The sequence below is a fragment of the Vipera ursinii genome (assembly GCF_947247035.1).
Source record: "Vipera ursinii genome assembly, chromosome: Z".
Classification (NCBI taxonomy): Eukaryota; Metazoa; Chordata; class Lepidosauria; order Squamata; family Viperidae; genus Vipera; species Vipera ursinii.
This window is the reverse complement of record NC_139517.1, coordinates 120,487,597-120,506,474: the sequence shown is the minus strand read 5'-3', so window position 1 is coordinate 120,506,474 and position 18,878 is coordinate 120,487,597. Positions and strand designations below refer to the sequence as shown.

General features: G+C 44.3%; 1 protein-coding gene across 1 annotated transcript; it reads left to right on the top strand.

Annotated features, from left to right (window-relative positions):
- Nucleotides 1-14,515: 14,515 nt before the first annotated feature.
- EN2 (engrailed homeobox 2) lies at nt 14,516-17,642 on the top strand (the record flags this gene model as incomplete). Its single annotated transcript, XM_083376434.1, has 2 exons — nt 14,516-15,375; nt 17,326-17,642. The coding sequence occupies exons 1-2, from the start codon at nt 14,784-14,786 to the stop codon at nt 17,640-17,642; spliced, it is 909 nt and encodes a 302-aa protein (XP_083232560.1). The 5' UTR covers nt 14,516-14,783.
- Between the last annotated feature and the right edge of the window lie 1,236 nt (nt 17,643-18,878).

Sequence of the window (18,878 nt, the reverse complement as noted above, 5' to 3'; positions counted from 1 at the left end):
CAATATAGATTTAATTATAAATGAAAGTGGTAACATGTACATCAGAAAATATAAATGGATGACATCTAGTTCTTATGGATGTATATGAAACTAAGAATCCAAAGATCAGCGATGCATGTTGTACACCAATAAATGGTAATAATGGCAGAATTAAAGTTGAATGTTGGGAGAAAAATTTACAACATTCTGAATGAACTTAATCCAAGGCAGAAGAATTATTCTGTTAACAGTTAGGAATAGATAAATGGGAATGAGAAAAGAGATTATCAAAAAAGAAAGAAAGAAAAGAAAAGGTAAAAAAGCGACACAAGAATAAATGAGAGAAGTTATTGGTGAGATTTGCTCAGAAAAATGTACATTATTTTGTACATGATTTAAGTAATCTATTAATATGCACCCATGTAAAGGAATGAAGGAATGCAAACATATAAGCATAACTTATTAGACGTTCATGGTAGGAGGCTAAAACTATTCATGAAGAATACAATAATGAGGAGAGATTTTGAAGGGAGTTAAATTATTTTAAGTAGTGTCAAGAATGAGACTTGTCAGATATAAAGATTGGAAGTGGTTGAAAAGGGCTAAACAAGAGACCTCCAGCAGTGATTAGACTCAATGATAAGTTATTTAAGATAAAACCAATGTTTAAAGTTTTGTATGTGAATGATTGCATGATATCAAAGAGTGACATTGAAACAAATACAGCATTCTATAATACAACTTAACAGGAAAAGGATGAAGAAAGGAAAGTGATGTATGCTCTGCGAATGTTGCAAAATGTTAAGGCTGCAGGTGTAGATGGTTTAACTGAAAAAATACATGGATATGGCTTGCTTGTTCAGTGACTGTGTAGATTGTCTAAGTCTGCATGGAGGCTGCATCCATGCTTGATGATTGGAGGAATGTCATTATTTTATATTTTCCATATTCAAAAGGAAAGGTACCAAGAATGAATGCCAACTGACAGGATGATTAATTCAGAAAGAGTATCTGGGAAAGTATTTAGTAGAATTATGATTGAGAGAATTGTGGCAATGAACAAAATTAGTGAAATACAGTACAGCTTTATTTGGGCAGGGAATAGGCAGTTATTGAGATATGCATGAAAGTGAGAAAATATTTATCATGCATTTATTATTTTATTATATGTTGAGAGAGAGAGAGCATAATGGGAACATGCCTGAATTATGGAATGTTTGAACTGAAATTGCTGAATGTGGCAAGAACAAGATATGATGGAAGTAGGGTATGATCAGAATGCTTTGCAAATGTTAAAATTCATCAAGGAATAAGACAGATGTGTAATATCCCTTGGTTGTTTATGCATTCGTAGATAAAATGCATCAGGAATATTTGTTCCAATATTGGATGTTTTTAAGAAGAGATTGGACAACCTTTTGTCTGAGATTATATAGGGTTTCCTGCATGAGCAAGGGGTTGGACTAAGAGATATCTCCAAGGTCCCTTTTGAACTCTGCTGTTCTGGTTTTCTGTAATGATGCTGATGTTATATAAGAAGTGAAATGAAAAGAATCTTCTTCTGGACACTTTGTTATATGGAAGTGAAAGTTGTCAGCAGAAATATATAAGTTGAATGAAATTGGAATGGGGTCATTAAAATATGTGTAGCTAAAAAATAAGATCAAGAATTAATTTGAACTGATTATAAAAATAAGCCTCCAGAATAAAATAGTATGTTGAGGGGGTACACAGAGAAATAATGAGTATCAAATTGCAAATGAAAGAATGGGAAGTTAAAGACCCATAAAACCTAATTTGATGAAAACAGTGTAATTCTGCAAATGAAAGAGGTAATAATTTAAAACTAAAACAAAATAGAAAGCAGTATATGAAGCAACTCATGTGATGGAAACATGCTGGTGTGCCAGAATGGAAAGGTATATGGAAATATACTGAATAATTTTGATGTACATTTATTTTAGATATATTTCCTCCATTGCTCTTATCTCTCAGGTCTACAATTTCTTTGCTTTGATTATTTTTTTTAATCCTTTGAAAACGTTTGCTAATCAAAATAATAATGGTAATAATCCACCGGCATTGATAGAGCCACTAGCAATCAATTGCAAAAGGCGATTTGTTTTGGAACGTTCTGTGACAATACCCATAATACCATCAAACAACATATAGCATATTTAAAATAGTCAAAGTAATAGAAAATAAACCTGAAGTGCTCTGAGACTTTAAAATTCAAACAGAAGCACTGGCCACATAACGCACACCAGGCTTAATTGCACACACACAAAAAATCTGAATGATGAACATGACAGTCAGTACCTGGGAACAGCAGAATAGAAGAGAAAGAATTGGAAAAAAATCTCAAAATACAAAGACCTGCAAATAGAAGTAGACCAAGAGTGGTGAAAGAGGGCACTTGGAGTGCAGCCCCAAAATATCTGGAGCATGGATCGCGGCGTTGACCAAACCACAACCAGTCAATTACAGAAGGCAGCTTCTACTTGTGACTGTATATATAATATTATCAAGCAATTTCTGCCTAACCCAGAAGGACTCCAGAGAAGTTTATGGAGATCCTCAGTCATCCACCTCAGGGTTTCCCAAAGGTGTTTGTTTTTTTCCAAGAGACAACTGGACTTTCTTTTCTGTTTTTCTTTGAAGACGTTTCGTTCCTCATCCAAGAAGCTGAAGAAGAAGCGTCTTCAAAGAAAAACTAGAAAGAAAATCCATCCGCCTCTTGAAGAAGACTCCATAAAGGGATTAAAATGCCAAATGTGTGGTGTCTGTGTGTCCCTCGCTGCCCGGCCTCCACCCATTCAGTGGCCTCAGAGGGACGGCGCCTGCCTCCGTCCCACTTGGGCGTCCGGCAGAGAAGTTGGACGACAGCGCCCTCACTCCCAGGAAAGGAACGATGGGACTTGGGATCCTTCCAGGCTGGAGAAGTCTAATGTAGCCATTACGGGCCGTTCTTCCATCCCGATGGTCCGGTCTGTTTTCTTTTGCCCGGGGAATTTGGTGCATCCCTTCGCCCTTCCGTCCTCTAGGGTAAAAGCAGCGGCCCCACGCCCATGGGACGGGACGGATTGAAGCGGGGTTCTGCCGTGGGTTTCCAGTCACCCTTCCTTGACAAAAAGCTTGGTTGAACTCAGTGCTGTTAATGACTGTACCGCGGATCTTGGTTTGCTAGAGCGACTTTAAAGAGGAAAGCGCTCCAACTTTATTTACCTTCGCCGTTTTCTCCGGAGGTGCGTGCGAGCAGGAGGTCGCTGAGACAGACTTCCGCGCAAGTGTGCCTGCTTTTTTTAAAGGACTCTTTTTCAATCCTTTCAAACAACGCAAAGTGCATTGGACCAGCGGGGCGGCGGCGGGGGTGTGTGTGTCTGTTAAAACAAGGTGATTGTCCCAAATGTAGGTTAAGGGAAATATATGGGGATTTTGTTTTGCTTTGGGTTTTTTCCCCGCCTTACGTTTAGGATGAGATGCTATTTTTATCTCGTTTTCTCCAGCCTGGCAGACGGGAGGCCGCATATCAAGAAATATGAAATAGAAAGAAACAAGGAAATCGCAATTTGTCTTCAGGATCGCGCTGCGGTGGGATTGCCTACACCCCACGCGGGCGCGCACAAAGAAGCGCTTGTCAATTGCTGTCCTAGAGCCGCTACAGGTAGTTGCTGACAGGCGCTCCACCCCTTTCTGAAAGATCCAAGGGGGCTGCAATGGATGCGGTGGGGGTTGGGCTGTCACCGCGCCTCCTATCCGACCCCCACCCCTCGAAGACCCGCGACTTGTCCTGGACTTTGAAAGATGGGAAGTGAGCAGGATGTGGGCCTAAATCCCTTCCCTCCCTTTCCCCAGTGCAGATCACTGTTGCAATGCGCCCCATACGCCCCCCCCCCACCTAAATCTCCAGCAGGGCTGCAAGCTTTTCAGGGCGACCAAGCTTTGAAGCTTCGACCAGCCCAGCCCAGCCCCGGCGTGTGAACTGACAGGCTTTGAATGACCCCCGCCTCAAAATCCAGAGCGGATTGTGGAGACGCGTTGGACCAGATCTCTGAGCTGGTAAAAAGAGCACAGGGCTTGCCGGCCCCCGCCTCCTGCTCTCCAAAAGGCGCGTCTAGCGGAAGTGTCAGTCCTGTGTTTGTGTGTGTGTGCGCGCGCGTGTGTATATGGGTGTCTGTGTGGCTTTCCTAGCGCTGGGGGCGACTGGTCGCCTGGAATCTGGCCGCAATAGCTGTGAATGAGCCGCCGGATGCCTCGCAATAAACGTCAAGTCTGCCATCCCTCCAGACTTTTCCACCTACGGCAGCTTTTTCACCGGCTACGCTGAGGTGGGACCTTCTCGGCGGGTAGTTGCTCTTCAGGCAAACAGCAGATCCGGGAGACCGGAGTTCACGCGGCCAGCAAACCCGGAATATGTGAAACCAGCAGAAGAGCAACCGAAGGGCGACTGGCATCACTGTTCATTTCAGCTTCCGGCAGAAAAGGGGATCCTGAAGCTCCCCTCGCATTGTAAAATAATGCTTTCCAGATAAAAGTCTTCTCCATTTCTACCCGAACTTCCTGTTACCCTATTTTATCTCCACCTTGTTTGTGACACAAAAAGCAATATAAGTTGTTCTGGTTCATTGGAGAAAGCCAGATGCTATCAGCTCAACCCGTGTCTGATGAATCAGAAGTGAAACAGAACGCTGTTATAAACAGACTGTGGGTCCCATATATATACACATACTATGGGTTGCTTGGAGAAACAGCTTTTTTCCTAACCGTCCAGTTCTAAAGATATTTTCTTAAAAGTAAATATTAATTTCATTAAAACGGTCTTTCAGTGATATTTATGATCACAAATATTTTAGGGCAACGGGGAAGGCAAATGTCTCTTTTTATTTTCTTAAGCACTTAGATTATGGGAAGCTGAATCATAAAGGCGAAAATTTTAGGAGATACAAAGAAAGCAGCCTGTTTGCATTAGCTGAATAGTGCAAAAATAATAAAAGCAAACCACATTATAACTGGAATATGGACAGTGTTAGTTACAGGGGAATGCGTCAGAGTTATAATACAATTCAATTCGTATTTATTCAAAAAGAAGCAACATGCAACTTTGCAAAACAGAAATTAAATTAAATTAATCCCATAGAAAGGCCATTTCTTCACGAGTATCTTACAGGTCAACCCACCAGTGGTTGTGCTGATCTAACAATAATAAAGACAAGTTTTATATCGCCACAGAAATTGTTGCGAGACACTGTGACTCATCACTGCTCCTGACAAATATTTTCAAAGGTGTGAAATCGTTGCCCTGAATTTCCATATGCTAGTGGTTTGAATACCTGCCTTTATGAAAGAAGCATTAAACTAAAACTACATCAGCCAAATTTTGAGAAAATTTGTTTTGGGGGCTGGGGTGGGGAAGAATGTATGGTGTGTGTGTGTGTGTGTGTGTGTGTGTGTGTGTGTGTGTGTAGGGTTTTGGTGAAGAAAGGATAGAGGTAGAAACTGCTGGGTTTTGAGGAAGTGACAGCTCTTAATATATCATACAAAAACATCTGTTACCATGCAATATTTTGTGAAACAATCGCTAGAAATAGAAAACGGAGATTTCTGCAGCAGAGATAATTAAAAGGAGGGATTCCCTGAAAAGTAAGGAACTAAGCCCATTTTTACTGTCCCTAAACTTTCAACTCAGGTTAAAACAAAAACAGCCAGATATAGTCCGCCAAACTCACACAAACAGCTGTATGCCTAAGACCGCAAAATTGAAGGCGTGCAATGCAATGCAATCAGTTTGGCAGTACTCTTTCACAGGGCAATCATGCTCTTTCAGAAAAGCCACTGATCACAATGGACTTAATTTCTGGGTCAAGTGTTCATATGTTCACCCAGAAGTACAAAATGTGCCACACCAAATGTGGGGAAATGTCTGCCCTCGTGTATATTAGAGGGTCAACCTCAGGATGTGGTTCTGCTGGAAATGAACCAATTGAGAAACATGGAGAAATGTGTATATTATTCGCTGCAGACATTCCTTTCCAGCACCAGAGGGACACTTTTAGCTGATTTTCTCTCCAATTTCATCCCATGGCTAATAAAAAGTTCCTTCCCTAGTACAGCTTGCAGCCTCAAACTTTGAAAGTACTATGGTGCATTTCGGGTTTTAAAACACCCTGGTGAGACTACCTGTATCTTCAATGGCGTTTAGTCAGCTCAGTTCAGTATAATCTTGAATATTCTGTCCCAAATATGGAGAAATTTGCTTTTCTTTTCTCCAGAGTGACAGTGTACAAACTTTTAAGTGTTATTAAAAGATTTAAGTTGAATTTGATAACAGTTAGCACCATAACGCATCCATTTAATTGGAGACATTTAATTGGAGGCACTAGATCCATAGGATCAAGAGCTACAATGGATCTGAAAATCCAGTTGCTCCCTTGTATGAGACAGATTCTCTTTAAAAGCTCTTTTCACCCAAAGATTTCCTTTCAGCTGGGTTGAGGCTACTTGTAGACCAGTTATTGGTTTCTTCAGTCAGTCAAGCCAAATGGTTGGGCCCAGACTTGCAGAGAAAACGAGTCTTCACAATTAATTTATCCCATTAATTTAAAGGAACTACTCTAAGAAGGATCATGCCTGAACCAAACCAATTTCTCTGAGGGTTTTCCTTTTGAATGAAATTGTTAGCATCTCTCCAAGTCCACCCCACCGAAGTCTACATGTGTAAATGCCCTTGGATGCTTTATACCACTTCTGAAATGTAACCCAGACTGAACTCTGCTTTGAATGGAGCCAAAGACCAAAATGCCTTTTCTAATTGAACACAATGTGAGAGTTCGAATTCTGTGGCGGAATATGAACAGTGACTAAGAGGTCGGAAAATCCTGCAAGCAGAACAGAAACACAAATTGTCCAAATCCAGTTTTATTCCCAGCCCAGTGATGCCCAAGCCCTTGTTAGAATTCCGTTCTGAAACAGCTGGAAAGGAACATTAAAAGGACCATAAAAATCGATTATCTAGTGGGATCCTTGGAATTGAAATCAGACCGTTAATGAGAGCAAGGGATCCTTCTGTCTCCCAGTAATTGCCAAGGTGTAAATCCAAAGAAGTTTAAGAGAATTAGCTACATTTGTGGGAAGTCTAGAGCAGAGACCCTTTTCGCTTTCCGAGTGTCTGGTTAAGACTTGAGTTGCTGGAGTTTATCATCACAACAGAAGCTGTTGTGTCTATGAGGATTAGCTTTTCTAAATCCAAGAAACAACACAGAAAACTTTAAACAGAGCCCTTAAAAATGACTGGCAGAAGTTGAGCAGACACAGAAGGAGCAGCTTGGGGGAAACGCACAGATTTTCCTTGTGGAGTTACCAAAATTTAACCCTGCTATTTGAGGAAATGGTGTTTTAGAAGTCATTAGACTCTTATAGATCATCCGAATCATAGGTTTGAAAGGTCCAAGGTTTATCCTTCTTTCCTCCCTCCCTCCCTCTATTTATTTTCCTTTTAGAGTCAGGAAAGGAAGAAGTCAACACTTGCATCTAATAGCTGCCCCTAATTATACTACTTAACGAAGAGAAGCAGTCTCCATTTTCAAGTTAAACCTCAGGGTCTTGTGTTAAATTCCTTGAAAAATTCGAAAGCATTCCACGTATGTAGCATATGTTCCTTATTTCCTATGTAGCCCATGTTCCTTATGAAAAGATGACAGTGCACAATTCCTCCCCCCCCAAAGCCCATAGCATTATTTGTGATATTATTTTGAATATAACATGCCACTAGTTCCATCCACATAATAATATGTCTTCTGGAGCTGCACTTGCTCTTATATATTAATGATAGGAATACACACACACACATACACACAGTGTTCAAATAATTCTCATTTTGATACTTTATGTTAATAGTATGCAAAAGACATTTCCGCCCTCACATTTGCATAAGTGTAAACAGGAACCAAGACATTGATGTGGACCAGGAAAGTGGAAATGGAAAAAAAACCAGACTAGCCAAAGGAAGGCAGATGAAACTGGGGGAAACATTTAATTTGTAAAAAACACAAAGGTCTATATTATAGACTATGAAAAACTGAGAAGTCAAAGTAGAAAGCCTCAACTTATTTAGTCAAGCAGCAATAAAAATAAAATGCCCCTTGAAAATGATTTGAGATTGAGATGTTTGTTTACAAACAAACCCCACCACCCTCCCATATTTTTGTGTGGTTGTTGTTGTTTCATACTTCTTTCTGGTCCTGTGGAAGTGTCTCTTTCTCATTCTTTAAAATCTGTGCATACTTGGAGTAAACAGGAATCCTGCCTATTCTGTTATTCTCAAGACCAATTTATGGACCGGCATTATGTAGCTAATAAGGCTCTTGCATCTGAGAACTTTTTTACTTTTATATGTTGAAAATCTAAGGATAATTCTTATTCCTTTCTGAAAATATCCCTGATATTAAAATGGGATTTTCTGTGTCCACTTTTTAAAGGCTGTGTTCATTCTGACACAACAGATTTACTCTGGAGAGTCAACCTGGAAGTGACTAACTGGAAAAGATATGAGAGGGATAAACTAGTTGTGTGGCTCACCCAGGTAAGAAATAAAATTTAAAATTCAGATTCGTCCCCTCAATTGCTGGAGAATATTTCTCAAGGGAAAAAAATAGTTTGTAAGATATAATCAGCTGTGGTGGTTTCTTACAGTTCGCTTATTTGGGGTAAGACACCAAAGAGCTTCTGAGATAATTTCTGTTTACTTGAATGCAATGTGGACATTTCATTCTTAAGTCGGAAACTTCCCATGGAAAATTATCCTTAAATAAGGTATTCAAGATCAAAGTGCTATGAAAGGCTTGTTATGGACTTTTGAATAGTCTGCTTATTTATGATATTATTATATCATTTGATATTTGGCAGGCATTTTGAATATTGGAGTACACAGAAACATGAAATATAAAGAATGCTAAGAAGGAAAGATAGAGACCGAGGTAACATCATAATTCTATAAATAAATCATAAATTGGGATCCCAGGACTTCAAGAAACTTACTGGCACGCAAGAGAGTGCAGTAGTGTGTGCATTTATGTGCGAGTGTTTGGGTGCATTAAGACAAAAATGTTGCAATAAGAGGACCAGTAGCACTGCTTTCTATTTTGCAATAAATTGGCTGCTGCAATTTTTCAGGGTGTCCTATCAACTTCTGAATGTCCTCTCCTTCCCATTGGTGGTGAAAATGATTTTTTTTGTTCAGATGCAAAAATCTAACAAACCAACAAAAAAATCATTTTCACCACTTGTGGAGAGGACATTCAGAAGCTGATAGGACACCCTGAAAAATTGCAGCAGCCAATTTATTCAATTGGCTTTTAACCAATTGACCAGTCTTTTAACACACACACTCTCGTCTGTCTGTCTGTCTGTCTGTCTGTCTGTCTGTCTGTCTGTCTGTCTGTCTGTCTCTCTCTCTCTCTCTGTGTGTGTGTGTGTGTGTGTGTGTGTGTGTGTGTGAGAGAGAGAGAGAGAGAGAGAGAGAGAGAGAGAGAGAGACAGACAGACAGACAGACAGGCAGGCAGGCAGGTAGACAGGCAGGCAGGCAGACAGACAGACAGACAGACAGAAACAGTTTGATGGAAGGCGGAATAGTTTGAGTTATACCCATGGAGGTAGGGAAATAAAAGATGTTTAAGGCACATAAGTTGCTATATTATTTTTTATGTCTCATGAAATTCAAACTTCATCCCTTTCGATCACTAGCTCAGAGCGTTAATTCGTAAAGCTGATTGAGTTGGGCTCTGCAGCGGCCGAACAAGCGTAGTGAAGGCGAGTTATTTATTCATTTGAAGTAACTTGTTGCTCTAGAGATCCCCGAATGGCAACCGATTATGCTACAAGTGTTTGGGAGTCGGTTAGACCATTGCTTAGATGAATATTCTGTTTCCAGAATCCTACATATCGAGCCTTAGATGTAAACTTTTTGTTTTGAAATCTCGACTGGCTGGTGAGCATAGGAAGAATAGAGAATTCCAGGAATTTTGTGATACAGATTCTTCCTGCAACTCTGCAAACCACAATAATCGTCAACCCTTGCAGACAATCTTCTCGGTTTTTATCGCACGAAGGCATTCCTTTTAAGGGCAGATTTGCGTTAATTTTGGATTTGGCCACCTCCGTGGGCTGAAACTTTTCGGAGCTATCCTTCAACTCAATACTGGATCAAAACAAATCAGCCTGCAGGCAGATTAAGTTAACTCTTCCAATATTATTTTTCTTTTGTTAGCTGACTTCTCACTGTGACTTATAAGAACCAGGAAAATTTATTTTCTGGTAGACAAATTCAGCAACAGTCCAATCTATCTGACTGCTTTCATTAGTTCTTACTTGCCTTCTTTCCAACAGCCAGTTAGTTAGATACCAAGATAGTGAAGTCAAGCCTCAAAACACGTACAGCAATCTACATTTCCATTAGAACCGTGTGTAGTAATATATTCAAAGCATGAAACATAAATATTTTTATGGAGTGCTGCTCTGGCAGAAATGCAAAGAACTTAACTTTCAGAAGTCCATTTATGTGAGGCTTTGAAGAAAAAGAGAAAGTTATCTTCTCAAGGTCCTGATGAAATAGTGTGCAGATTATAAAATCATTAGTAAGAGAAGATGTGTCTTAAAGGATACCTCCTGGACCCAATTGTGTCTCAACATATGGACCTGGCTACCACCTCAAATATTTTTTATCGTGGTTTAATTTCCAACCAGGTCAGAGGAGTTTATCTGATGGATAACATGCCATAAAACGTACACTTGGGTTAAATCTTTGCAGTGTAGTTTAACTGGCTTAAGGAACTGTCTTTAAAAAAAGCAACAGTGCGTTTAAAACAAATATGCAAGAAAATTATCAGGAAGTGAGTATGAGTAAATATTTAATTATATTTAAATCAATATAATTATTTGCATTTTGTACATACAGGTTTTCTTCACAATAATCTTCCCTGCTGTCCACAGAGAATGAATTAAATAAGCATTAATTGTCAAAACTATTATTTTGGCATACATACATGCTTACATATTAGATGTAGGAATATCTTCTATCTTGTTAAAATAAATACATATGCACTTTCAGATTCCGAACTTTATTTGGAAATAAAACTGTTGCTCTAATTTTTTTAAAAAACAAATACAAATAGATGGCATGCTTTAAGAATTATTCAGATTTTATTTGTCAGGATCCCCATGTCATCTATCCCTATTTCTTTTTTCCAGATTTGATAATAGAACATAATATTCTACTATAGAATATTATATGTTATTATTATATAGAATATTACTGGGATGATGACAGCATATAACTAGGATTTGAGTCAGACCTGTGTCTGTTTCAATTATTGTTTGGCATTATTTTTTTAAAAAACAAAACAAACCCTCCCCCCCCCCCCGCCCCGCCTCTATTTCAGAGTTTATCTAGCAAGTCTGCCTGGATTCTTAACCTGCAAATGAACAATCACTGCTTCAAGGTAATTTTAACAAATAGAAATGTTAACGTGTGGTCAGCATTATGTGACCAGAAATGTTACTTGATACACAGCTTGCACAGCTTATGTTTACTTCAAGATATTTTAAGCTCAAGTCAATAATTTAGGATCTTCCCTGCAGCAAAATATTTGAAACACAAAACCCTGGACACGTTTAATTACAGGGTATAGCAGAGCCAGGTCTTCCAAGTAATTAGAAAATACTTTTTGAGAGACAGCCTAATCACTTTACATGGGACACTGAGATATTAACCTCAAGACGCCTGTTAGAGCTCAGAGGCCTTAGATAAGGAATACAGTATTCCTGGATGCTCCCCTGCACTTTTAACAATATAGGATTCGAAAAGGAGTCATGGCAATGAAGTTGGAGACAGCAGGACAATATTTTGGATGGCAGAAAGACAGTACTGAAAGATCGCAGACAGAATGAGTCCCCTTGTTGTTTCTAGCACTCTCAAAAGTATCCATTTTGAGTCTGACTCAGGCCCATATGAACTAGGAGGCTTCAAATATAGAGAGGGGATAAATAATCTATTTTTATACTTGGATACAAGCAGCCCAGGTTGCTTAAATACTGTTTTCTCCAAGTATTATATTCCTCAGTTGGGTCCTTAGGCTAAAAACAAAAACAAAAAAAAATCCCTCCATAATTGCAAAATGTTGTGGCGATAATGACTACTATCAAAAACATCCTGGAAAAAAAATGGTGGTTCTTTCTGTTCTTTCATTTTGGATGAAAACAATAAACAAGTATATATGCATATATTTATGAAGTTTTTTTTAAAAATATACCTTACAATTTTGCTGATTCTTTTCAACTTGATTTAGATTCAGTTCCTCTAAAACAATTTCAGACATATTTTCATCACTTGCCCTGGGGGAAAAAAACGTGAACTTTGCTATCTATGCCCATGAAGACACCTGTGGAAGGAGGAAGATAGGGATACACTCCACGTAGTCCGTATTTTCCATCCTGCCTCCCCACCCGAAAACAGACGGTGGAAAGAGTTTCTAGGGTAAAGGAGCCAAGAGCACGGAAAGGCCCACATCTCTCAATTGAGCTCTCAAAATGGAGGAACAGCTGCCTGCGATCTGCAATCTGTGATGTTTGGCTTCGCTGCAGCCTTTGGTCTTTGTAATCATGTGGCATTGTCTCTCTTCCAACATCTCCAGGAACAGTTAGTTGGACGGAAAGTGAACTAACTTCCTTCCTTCCTTGACCTTTGTGTGACTTTCACAAATTTCAAGAGTAGCCATGCCAGGAGCCCAGGGAGGCCTGCAGGAGATGCTTATTTTGGTGTTTCCCCCCCCCCCCACTGTAAGCAGTTGTTTCAAGATTTAAGAAAAAGTAAGAAAGAAAAGAACTACTTTTACCAGGAGGAAGAAAAAGGATCAAGCAAAGAGCGTGCAACGCTGGGTATCCATTCGTGAAACGATTGCCAGCATCCCGTTCAGATCCGCCTTATTTCTTGGTTTTTGAACGATTTTAAAATTCTAATGCCATTTTCTATTACATTCAGTGCTGTGTTGTTTTTTTTTTAAAAACCCCACAATCGCTGTATCATTTCGGCGAAAAGTGCTCGGGGGAAGGGGGCGAGGGGGTGGGGGCTCTCACGATCCGCTGTCTGTCAACGGGAATCTCTCTGTTTAATATCGTTTTGGATGCTGGGATAAAAGATCAAAGGCTCCTGTCCGTTTTTCAGTTGAATGATTCAATTATCCTATCGCCTTATGTTTACGGCATTGCAGTTCCTAATAATAACAGACCCAGAGAAGGCTGGATAGTTTTAAAAGCAAATAATAAACAACCATTTTTAAAATCAAACAGCGGGAATTTCTGATATTACAAGCTGGGCTTCGCGATTGCAAAAGCAACAGCAACGGGTTGTTTTAAGTGCCCCAAATCAAGCAAGACAAGAGAAAGAGATTTTTTTCTTTTCCTTCTAAAATTACTGTTTTCGATTCTTTATTTTATTTCCCCCTTCCTCGGACCCTATATATCAGTAGCACAAAAAGTCTCTTTGTATGGGGCTGGCTCATTTCATATTATTTTTGCAAGGAATTGTGGGAATTGCCCCCCCCTTCTGTCTTCCTCTCTTTCGCCTCCAATTACAGTTGTAAACAATTTCGTTTTTTCTAATTGTTATCCTTTTTTATATACTAGAATTCTTTTTCAGACAAAAGATTTGAAGGGAAGGGCATCAGCAGGGCAAGGGGGCGAGCCTCCCTTATTTTAGAGGATTGAATTATTTCGGCATTTCTTCTTTAAAAATAAATATATATATATCCGGCAAGTTGGAGGCTACCGCTTTAAAATGAGGGAGGGGGCATCGTGAGCCAGGAGGAGGGGGCTGTTCCTGTCATTTAACCAAAACGCGACTGTAATCACGTGTGGGAAAACCTCTTCTGCCATTGGCTGGAGGCACGTGTCTAAGATACCGGCTTGGCTACGTCACTCGAGGAGCTCTATTAAAAATAAGAACAAAAATCCAGAGTGAAAGTATTTCAGGTCCAGTTTAAGTGGCTTCCAAATTCACACCCCTTATCCGGAGAGCCAGGGCAAACGAGACGGGGTGAGAGACAGAGAGAGAGAGAGAGAGAGGGGTGGGGGAAAGAGAGAGAGAATGAGAAGGAGCGAGAGGGATAAATTTCCCAGCCCAAGTCCTCCCGTGCAACTTGCAATATTTGGCTGAAGGGGAGGGAGAGCTGGAGAACCACCGCGGGGATTGTGCAGAAGCCTCTGGTGCGGCTCAGCGCTGCGCTCGCCGTGCGCGGGAGCCAGCCAGCCAGGCAGGCAGGAGTTTGCTCCAGCCAGACCGATGGGGTGGCCTTGACTTTTCCCTCTCCCCCTTTGAAGGATTTCTCTGCTGCTGCTGCTGCTTCTGCTGCGTAATTTTTGCAAGGATATCGCCGGGCTCTTATCAACCCACAGGAGCCGGAGCAGGGGGCGGGCGGGCGGGCCTGGGGAGGGGGGTGGAAGCGCGGATGTTTAGTCCTAACGATGACTACGTTGCTGGGCCAAGGACGCGGGAGGGGCCTGCAGGACTGAAGGGAGGAACCCTTTCATAGCGCCGGGAAGCAGGAAGAAAAGAAGGAGAGATCGCGGCCAAGCCGGGATCTGAAGGACCCGCAGCCCGAGGCGGGCGCAGGATAGCCGCCTTCCGCAGACTCGACTCTCCCTCTGGATCCCGCCGCCCGGCTCGGGGGGGAAAAGCGCCGCACGCCTGGCGGTCGGCCTGGGCGGGGTGCGTCGCCCAAAGGCGAGGGCAGCTTTCGGGCAACCGCGGGCCGGCATGGAGGAGAACGAGCAGCGCCTGGGCGACGGAGGCGCAGAGCCGCCGCCGCCGCCTCCACAGCCGCCGGAGGAGGTCAGCAGTGGCAGCGACGGCGAGGCCAGCCGGAGGAGGGCCCTGCTTGTGCCCCGCGTGCTCCAGGCTCCGGGCAATCACCCGCCGCACCGCATCACCAACTTCTTCATCGACAATATCCTCCGCCCGGAGTTCGGCCGCAAGAAGGACGGCGGCGGCGGCGGCGGCAGTGGTGACAACAGTCCGGAGCCGCGGCGGCGGCGACAACAGCAGCCGCCGCCGCCGCAGCAGCCGCAGCCGCCGCATCTGCTGGGCGCCAGGAGTCCTTCGGCAGCTCCGGCCGCGGGTTCCCTGGCCGAAGGAGGCGACGGCGGCAGCGGTGACCCCAAGACTGGGATCCCCGCCAAAAAGGGAAGCGACTGCGGAGAGCTGGTCGGAACCTTGAAGTCCGGCGGCGGCGACCTGTCGCTCAGTTCGGATTCGGACAGCTCGCAGGCCAGTTCATTTCCCGGTGGGCAGCCCATGCTGTGGCCGGCCTGGGTCTACTGCACGCGCTACTCAGACAGGCCTTCCTCAGGTAAGCAGCGGCATTGGGTCTACTCGGTCACCCGCTCGCACGGATGAGAGGCCGGAGCCGAAAGCCGAGGCGCAGGAGAAGGAAGGAGGATGGCGGAGAAGGTGGTATTCCTTGAGCCTTGACCGGGAGGGACTGGCGGCGGTGGAACACCCCCTTCCCAAACGGAGGGAGGCCTGAGCCTAAAGCTCCGCTCGCCAACCTCCAAGCAGCCTTCAAAAGCTTTTGTCACAGGCCTCCCTCAACACGGGAGTCTTCCCGCCGGTGGAAGTGCGTGGAAGGCGGCCTGTGGGAAAAAGAAACCCGGGCAGAAAATGGCAGGACCGTAAGCGAAGCGCTTCCTGCTCCGCCGCCTTCTTCTCCAGCTCCGCTCCAGCTGGGGAGCGCTCCTTGGAGCCTGGCGCTTGGCTGCGGCCGCCTAGCGGGCCCGGAGGCTCGCCCCCTCTGGGCCTTTGCGCCCTTTCCCTTTGCGGGTTCTTCGCAAGGGCGCCGAAAGCCATTCCGGGGGCCGGGAAGGGCGCAGGCCGCGAGAGTTTTGCGAGGGCGCCCTCGACCCGCTTAGGGGGAGGAGACGCCGCGAATGGGATGCGTCCCCCACCTCCGCGATCAGCCAGGGCTCCGCTGTAGAATGAGTTTGTTTGCCCATCTGAATGCAACCAACGAAATTTTTTATTCCTTTCCCGGTTGCATTTTAGTATTGATTTCCAAACAAAAATGGGAAGCGAAGGGTTTTTGATGAGAGCTTTCGTGCGGGGGATATTTGGGCACCCGAGCCCGAACTCCATTGTTGTCCTCCACCTTCCCGCTTTGTTAAGATCTCATTTTCTCGGGCCCCGATCCCGACCAAGCCAGGCTTCCCAGGACGCCGACTCGGTTGCCGCTTAGCCTTTCCCGTTCCTTCTTCCTCTTGGGAAATGCAAAAAAGGAAAGCGCGAGGAGTGAGGCTAGCGGGCCTTGAAACATCCGAAGCCACAAATCCTTGGCTCTTTTCTGCTCCCCCAGCTAAGCGCTGTGCGAAAGATAGGCCTGCGGAAAAGCCAGGACATCTTACCCCACAGAGCTTGGAAGGGCCCGCTCCGTCTTTGCGAGTCTGGGAAGGCCGCGAAGTCTTTCTCGTGACCCTGGGAAGCGAGAAAGGTTCGTTTGAACAGAGGCCGCGGCCCATGAAACCTTAGCTGATAGGTTCCAGAGCCGGAGGGAGGCAGGGGAGAAAAATAACGGGGTTTTCCCCCCTCCCCACCTTTCCAAAGGCCGAGCGAAGCGGCGCACTCTCCGCTTTCTCCCGGGCTAACCCGAGAAATATTTCCCGTCTTCCGCCAAAAGCCCCGCTCCGAGCAATCTTCTGACAGGTCAGTCGGCCCCCTAATTCCCGGTAAAGGGGATTGCCTGTCTCGAGAAGCCGAAGCTGGCTGACCTGGGCAGAAGGGGGAAGGAGAACGCCACTGCGGCCGAGTTCTCGCCAGCCGCCGCCGCCGCCGCGGCCCGGGAGTGGAGGGGCAACGCCTGGCGGAGTCGGGCTTCCTCGGGCTCTTGCGGGCAATCCCCCAGATCCTAACGCGGCCGAGAGGTAACAAAGAAGGCAGGCAGACTCTGGAGGGACCGTCGGCAGAAGGGGAGCTAAAGCGCAGTGGCTGGCTGGGGAGCATGGGCCGGGTGGGTGCAAGCCTCGCTCCTCCCCTGCCAACGGGACCCTCAGCTCCCTGAGGGTCGGCGGTCTTTGGCCGGCGGTCTCCCGAAGGCCGTCCTCGGGAGGGGTGGGGGTCTTGGCTTCCCCTCTCCTCTTTTCCTCTGGCCGGGCGTCCAAGCTCGCGTCCCCGGAGCTGGCAAGGCCGACAAGAGGAACTGGCGGTGCCTTCCCGCTCACCCCTCCCCTCTCTCTTTCTCTCTCTTTCTCTCTCTTTCTCCTCCTCCTCCTCCTCCTCCTCCTCCTCCTCCTCTCCCCGCGGCTCGCAGGCCCCCGATCGCGGAAACCAAAGAAGAAGAACGCGAACAAGGAGGACAAGCGGCCGCGGACGGCCTTTACCGCGGAGCAGCTGCAGAGACTCAAGGCGGAGTTTCAGACGAATAGGTACCTGACGGAGCAGCGGCGCCAGAGCCTGGCTCAGGAGCTCAGCCTCAACGAGTCCCAGATCAAAATCTGGTTTCAGAACAAGCGGGCCAAAATCAAGAAAGCCAGCGGCAGCAAGAACTCTCTGGCCGTGCACCTAATGGCGCAAGGGCTCTACAACCACTCCACCGCCTCGAAAGACGGCAAGTCCGACAGCGAGTAGACGGCGGAAGGGGAGGGGGAAGGCGGGGAGGGGGCCCGGCGGCGGCGGCGGGGCTTTAGACAATGCAATAATTTAATGAAGATGCTGAAAAAAAATGAGATAGATCTAAGGGCCAGTGTACAAAGATTATACCAGCATAAATAGTGGAAAATATTGTATTAGATAGAATTCTGCAATATTCTCTCTATGTAAATACTTACATACATACATATATATATATATATATATGTAATTTATAAATATATGCACACACACACACACACACACACACACACATATATATATATATATATTAAAAAATTGCAGGTAAGATGTAAAAAAAATCCAAATATCTGATTATAAAATATTTTTTTTATTTTTTTTTATTTTGCTTTTTTGTTTCTACAAAAATTTTAGACGCTGACGGTCGATTTTTTTAAAAGCTTCAGTTCCTTTTTATAGACTTACGCACGGTTTTAAACGGACTGGACACTCTTTTTTTGAAGCTCAATATACATACATACATACATATATATATAAATATAAATATATATATATATAAAAAGACAACTTTTGCTGAAGTCCAAAGATTTTTATTGCTGCATTTCACGAGACTGTGAACCGAATAAATAGCTCTCCTATTTGTCCTGCGAGTTTAAATGTTTCTTTTTCTCCTCCCCACCACCCTTTTCCCCTCCTCTTATGCTGCCTGTGGGGGAGTGGGTATGAAAGAATAACTCCAGCCAAAAAAAATATACCGGTAAACATACTGTCCAACACATACTGCCCTTTGAGGGATTCAAGTTAAAAGAAATCCCGAGGCACCTAACCAACCCCAGGAATATTTTTTTGTTGTTGTTCAATACTTCTCTCTTAAAGTGGTGGGAGGAAAAAGTGACTTAGAAAAAGTTGTTAAATAGTGGGAAACTTCCAGGAGGCTTAAGGCGGCCGTTGTTTCTTCTGTAGGCCAGCTGTGGGACGGGAAAAGTTTAGAAAACAGCCTTTCCGCCGTACAGAAGCCGTGCGCTTCGCCAGTCTCCCTCCCTTCCGTGGTGTAGCTCAGCCCGACCCGGGGGTGGGGGGCGCGTTCTCTGCTTCGGAGGCCAGGAGCAGGGCTGCCTGGCGGGTAACCGGGGTTTTTTCTTTCGCGGAGGGGCTGGTTTAGATTCCCTCTCGGCACTTAGGTGCAGCCATGGGTGTCAGGGAATCCGGGATGCTCACCGCAGTGACCCTTAGTTTAAGAAAGGGAAATGGGAG